Here is a 5,404-nt window from a genome sequence, read left to right as displayed (position 1 = left end):
TTTTTTTTTTTTTTTTTATGTTAAAATGTTAATGAAGTTCATTAACTATTCAATTCCAATCCATTTATAATTTGGCTAATGCTAACCGGTGCCTCCGGGGCACCAGTTAAGAAAGCCGAAAGAGAAAATTTTAAACCAAGAGAAAAAATATTTAATGCATTGATTACACAACTTTGAATGTAAATATTACCCTTTTGGGTCATTATTTAAGCATTTAATACAAATATTACTATATTGGACTTGTTAACCGGTACTCTGGGGCACCGGTTAGCATGACGCTTATGATTTTCATTTCCTTTTTCTAAGGGGTTTATAGTAAATCACGCTAATGAAATCAGTTTTATGATAAGGTTCATAACACGAAATCTTTATTTTTCCTTTTAAGAGGGAATATTGTTTTGTATTTTACGAAGAAAGGGAATGTTGTTTTCAAAAAAATGATGAAATAAATAGCTTTCCTTATAAGCTCACAAACGCGTACGCGTTTCAATCAAGCCGTAACAAAGACACCAACCTTACCTTCTTCATTCTCTTTTAAATTCACCACATTATCTTCGCAATTTTTTCATCAGATCAGAAATACCAAGAGTAAAAAAATATTGAAACTTCGTTGATTAAAGATGTGTTGTCCGGGAAAAGTGTGCATGCTATGCATATGCTTGATTGTGGTTGTGATCACGATCGGAATTCTGTTTGGATTTGGAGTATTCAAGAATGGATTCCACAAAGTCAAAGACACCGTTCATTACTCTGATTCTTACGGCGGAGGAAGGCCGTTCTTGGGTTATGCGCCACCACCATTGTTCTAGTTCAGTATTGTTCTCTTCTTATTTTCTGCGTTGTGTTTTGTTTTAGCTTGTTTCATGCATGGACGAGTTTGTTTTTTGTTTTAATAATAAATTATGACTTATTAGAATTGGTATTTGTAATTACTCGTTTATTGGGAATCATGTTGATATTTTTTTTAAATTAATTCTTTCTGTTCTAGTGATTACTGCTATTATACTATTATACTGTTTTTTGTCATTTAAAAACAAATTGAAATTCCCCATCCTCCTCTCGGTTTGTTTAATATTAATCCTTATCCTTGACAACCGTTCTAAACAAGAACAAACCAAATTCGCGCATTTACTGGTTTCATATCATAAATCAATTATCGAACTAAACTAGATTGGATTTGATCGGGTTAAGGGTTGGTCCAATAATCTTGAAAAGTTAGTGGAAAAAATGTATGCATATAAAGCATTTTTGTTTATAAAATTTAAAGGAATTTTTTTTTTTTGTTGATAGGCCTTAAACGAAAATTTTAATGACCTTATCCTTGGGTCGGCCCTGATCGGGCTGAATGCCTTAGTTGCAAGGTTGATTTATCGCCTTATTGATGAGTATTTGTTTTTGGATCAAAGTCTGATATGTATATGATTTCCTATAGTTTCTTACGTAGTAAGAAATTCGAGAATAGACATTTTATTGTTTCTGTGTATGGATTATTATTAGGTTTAATAATAAACATTTCAAGAAACAATTATAACTTCAATTCAACAAACACGCACTACTACAAAATACCCCCTTTAATAGCACTTATTTTGGCTCTTAATAGCGCTTCTCAAGTGCTAAGAAAGCCCCCGCTATAAAAGGTCAGGAGCCTATAATAGCGCTTTCCAAACGCTATTAAAAAACAATTTTTCAATAGCGCTTTCAAAAAAGTGCTAATATAGCCTTTATTTTGTGCTATTTTAAACAGATCTTTCTTAGCGTTTTCGAAAAAGCGCTATCTTATTTATCCCCATTTATTAGCACTTTCAGAAAAGCGCTAATAAAAGTCCCTATTTTTTTTTTTTAAAATTACATCCACAACTAAAAGCATCATAATAAGATTCTGACCGGACAAAAAATATATACTTATAAGAAACACTAGTCATCCATTAATAGAAATAAACAATAATGTATTGATAAGAAACTTGAATGATATCTAATATACCTTACATAAAAATGCAAAGTTCGTGCACAAAACGTATACAAGAACTATGACAAACCTAAAGTAACTAACAAAACCTTGACTTTTTACTCCAATTTTCCGTACAAATTGGAACCTCCCGACGACGAACGATGATTTCAATGCAACTGACAAAATCTTGGCTTTCTTCCCCAACTAGTTAACCTCGAGCATTCTAACGAACCTAAAGTAAGATTGCATGATATACAAAATGAACTCAACAATGCATCAACAAATACAAAAACTCTCCATAAATGACATGACATAGTAAATAAATTCCATAAAGAATACATATTCTTTATCAGCCCCCTCAATGTCAAATGTTTTATTTTTACAACTACTCACATTAAAGTCAACAAATTTACTTGACATAATACTCAATGTCAAATGTTTTATTCTTACAACTACTCACAGTAAAGTCAACAAATGTTTCACTAACAGTCTCACTAATAGATTGCATATTACCTATTAATACTCATCTTCATTCTAGATTTAGTGGGGGTCCCCAATATGTGTATCAATATTGGCCAGAATATATAAGTACTTATAACCACACAACAATTTAATTTTGTATTGTTCAATTTCCAGCACATAACCCACATCCCCAAATTTTATATCTCTACCATAATATACACGACGAAGTGAACTAACCTGATTCATGAGAGATGAGGATAGTCTATGCCAATGCTAAGTAAATAATCGGTAGAAAAAAATCAGAAGCTTGAGAAGAGTTCGAATCCAAAAGCTGGAAATCTTGTTCCTAAAATAAAAAATAAAAGTATAAATCAATTTCAAGTTTTGGTTATCGAATAGCAATTGGAAACGAAAAGGAAAAAAGAAATTAAGACAACCACAAATTATTACAAGTAACAAATATCACTAGTTCAAAAAATAAGCAATCAAATGGAGAATGCATTATCACTAGTTCACAAAATATCTAGATTTCCTACTCTCATAGAAGACATTGAAGCAAAAGGTTATACATTCTAAAAAGTGAAATAGCGCTACAACATTTTAAGCATGATTAACAAAAGTTATGCATACTAGTCTAAAGAATATAGAGGCTAGAACCTTTTTTTTCCCTTCTTCATTGAATTGTGTACAGTGACATTCTAAAGAATATAGAGCAGGATGGTTATTGGGGGATTGGGGTTATAGCGAGGGATGAAGAGGGTAACACGATTGCAGCAACTAACCATCGTATACTTGGAGGCCCTGAAGCGTTGGAAACTGAAGCTTACGGCCTCTGGTATGCAGTGAATAACCCTCCTGAAATCCAATCCCAATTGTATTTTGACATTCACCATTAATATAATTTCTTTTATTTTCAAAAAAAAAAAGGTAACAACTTCTGATATTTAACAAGTATACATGCAAACTCAATAGGCTAATAATACAAAAATAGTACATAAAAGCAATCACACAACTAAGAAGGATACACACAACTACAAGACACACATGACCCATAGCAGAAATCATGTTATCCTCACTATGCCTACCTTACATCTCATTTAAAAGGATCAAACTAACATAGTTTTTACCCCCATTTTTTCTAGTATTATTATTATTATTATTATTATTATTATTATTATTATTTTCCATAAACTAAATGAATCAAATCCTTAAAGCTCAAGATTTTTTTTATCTTCATAACAAGTATAAAATCCATCACTCTCCTTCCACCAAAACTGATGCATTGTACTTATTTATCTGTCTTCTATATAAACTCATCGATTTTTCTAAAATTAAACCCCAAGATTTTCTAATAATCTCTAACCAAAATAGAAAATGTATCTAGTCAACCGAAAATTGTTCCTATTTAATGAGTTGCGCATGAAAAAAGCCCACCAAATACAACAAAGCTTCAAAACATAACAACTTACGCTCACATCTTGGAAGGGCTTGTTCCATCAGCTCCACCATCTATGGATATGCTCTTAATTTTTACATTTGAAGTAAATCTGTTATAGCAAAGAAGCATAACAAGTCATATTTTAATTTGTGAGACCACTGATTTTATATAAAATTGGTGAATAAGACAATCTATGGATATGCTCTTAACTTACGAAATGAATACAAGTAAGGATCACCCTCATTGCTTTCCAAGTGCTCCTGTTGATAATAAAATAAAATACATTAACAAAGATTAAGGAAACTTAAATATTCATATTAATCATATCTAGCAACAAAAGTAACATTAAAAATTAATAAAATTGATTATTACTCCAAAAGTTTATTCTTTTGACAATTCAACTTATATCATCCAATTATTTGGACAACTCAACACCAGCAGCAACACAACCTTCGAATACAATGTTTCTATACAGAACACATGATTTAAATTATACCCACATGAAATTTTAAAAAGAAAATCAATAAAAATATGGAATAAGCTCATAGACAAGCATAAATATATCTCCAAATCCAATAAAAAATATACAGCTTGATCGAATAAAAAATATACAACCTTTAAACAGAGAAATAGGAACAATTTCTTACCATTCTTGAAGATAAAGACAACGGCGGCAATTTATTACAGTTCTTTAGTTCTAATGAAATAGGAATTGAAGAGGGTGGGGTTTGGATTCTTGAAATCTTTGACGAATTGAAGAGTTGGGGTTTTGGGGTTTTGATGGAGTCCAATTGGGATTACTGGATTTGATGGGGTTCGATGAGTTATATATGGGTTTTGGGGTTTTTGACATGAGAAGGAGAATCGATGATTCAATGAGAAAGGATGAGCTGGGTTCTGGGTTGAGATGGTTCAGTGAGAAGGAGATCGATGAAGAAGGAGATCGTGTTTTGGTGTTTTGCTGGAGAAAGAGATCTATGGTTTAGTGTGGAGTTTTTTTGTTACTGGTGGTGAGTGGGTTTTTGTGAAATACGTGTGCCAAAACTAAATATCTCCTCCTTTTTTAATAATTTGATAAATGGCCATACATAGCGTTTTGTTAAAAACGCTATCCAAGTAAAGAAATATAATAGCGTTCCACTATAAGCGCTATCTGTGTGAAGTTGAATAATAGCGTTTTCATAGAAGCGCTATCTAAGTCCATTTATGAGGAGATTACAATAGCGCTCAACCAAAAGTGCTATAATAATTCTGTGTTTTGCCTTTTTAATAGCATTTATAGAGAAACGCTATTACTGTTGTGCTATTAAAGGCTAAAATTGTGGTAGTGACGAGTCGTACTCCTCATGTAACGTAATTGCTGCGTGGAGTGGAAGTGTGGAAGGAAAGACATTCGGCTTGTGATTGTTTTCTTGTGGGCCATGCACCCCAAAGATTCATGTTTCATTCTTTCAGTTTGACATTCTTAGTTACTATTGTACTTGATCTCCTTAACATACTATGTGAAGTGAATCAGAATGTTGTTTGGTCATTGTTCGTTAATGAAGTTAATGCTT

At 32.1% G+C, this 5,404-nt stretch overlaps 1 protein-coding gene and 1 long non-coding RNA gene across 3 annotated transcripts; one reads left to right on the top strand and one right to left on the bottom strand.

The window, feature by feature from the left end:
- Nucleotides 1–419: 419 nt before the first annotated feature.
- LOC146925299 (uncharacterized) lies at nucleotides 420–973 on the top strand. The gene has a single exon (XM_085710257.1). It carries the CDS (start codon nucleotides 621–623, stop codon nucleotides 807–809), a length of 189 nt encoding a protein of 62 aa, XP_085566383.1. The 5' UTR covers nucleotides 420–620; the 3' UTR covers nucleotides 810–973.
- Nucleotides 974–1,925: 952 nt separating this feature from the next.
- Nucleotides 1,926–5,157, bottom strand: LOC146925298 (uncharacterized). Of its 2 annotated transcripts, none has more exons than XR_015010465.1 (6): nucleotides 4,496–5,157; nucleotides 4,063–4,108; nucleotides 3,880–3,957; nucleotides 3,068–3,265; nucleotides 2,648–2,756; nucleotides 1,926–2,180 (listed from the first exon to the last, which is right to left on the bottom strand). It is a non-coding gene; the product is annotated as an uncharacterized LOC146925298 (long non-coding RNA). The 2 variants fall into 2 exon arrangements; XR_015010466.1 differs by having other exon boundaries at nucleotides 3,193–3,265.
- Between the last annotated feature and the right edge of the window lie 247 nt (nucleotides 5,158–5,404).

This window comes from Medicago sativa, chromosome 5 (assembly GCF_051527215.1).
Source record: "Medicago sativa cultivar Bolivia chromosome 5, Bolivia_mono, whole genome shotgun sequence".
NCBI classification, from domain to species: domain Eukaryota; kingdom Viridiplantae; phylum Streptophyta; class Magnoliopsida; order Fabales; family Fabaceae; genus Medicago; species Medicago sativa.
This window is presented reverse-complemented; position numbering and strand designations above follow the sequence as displayed.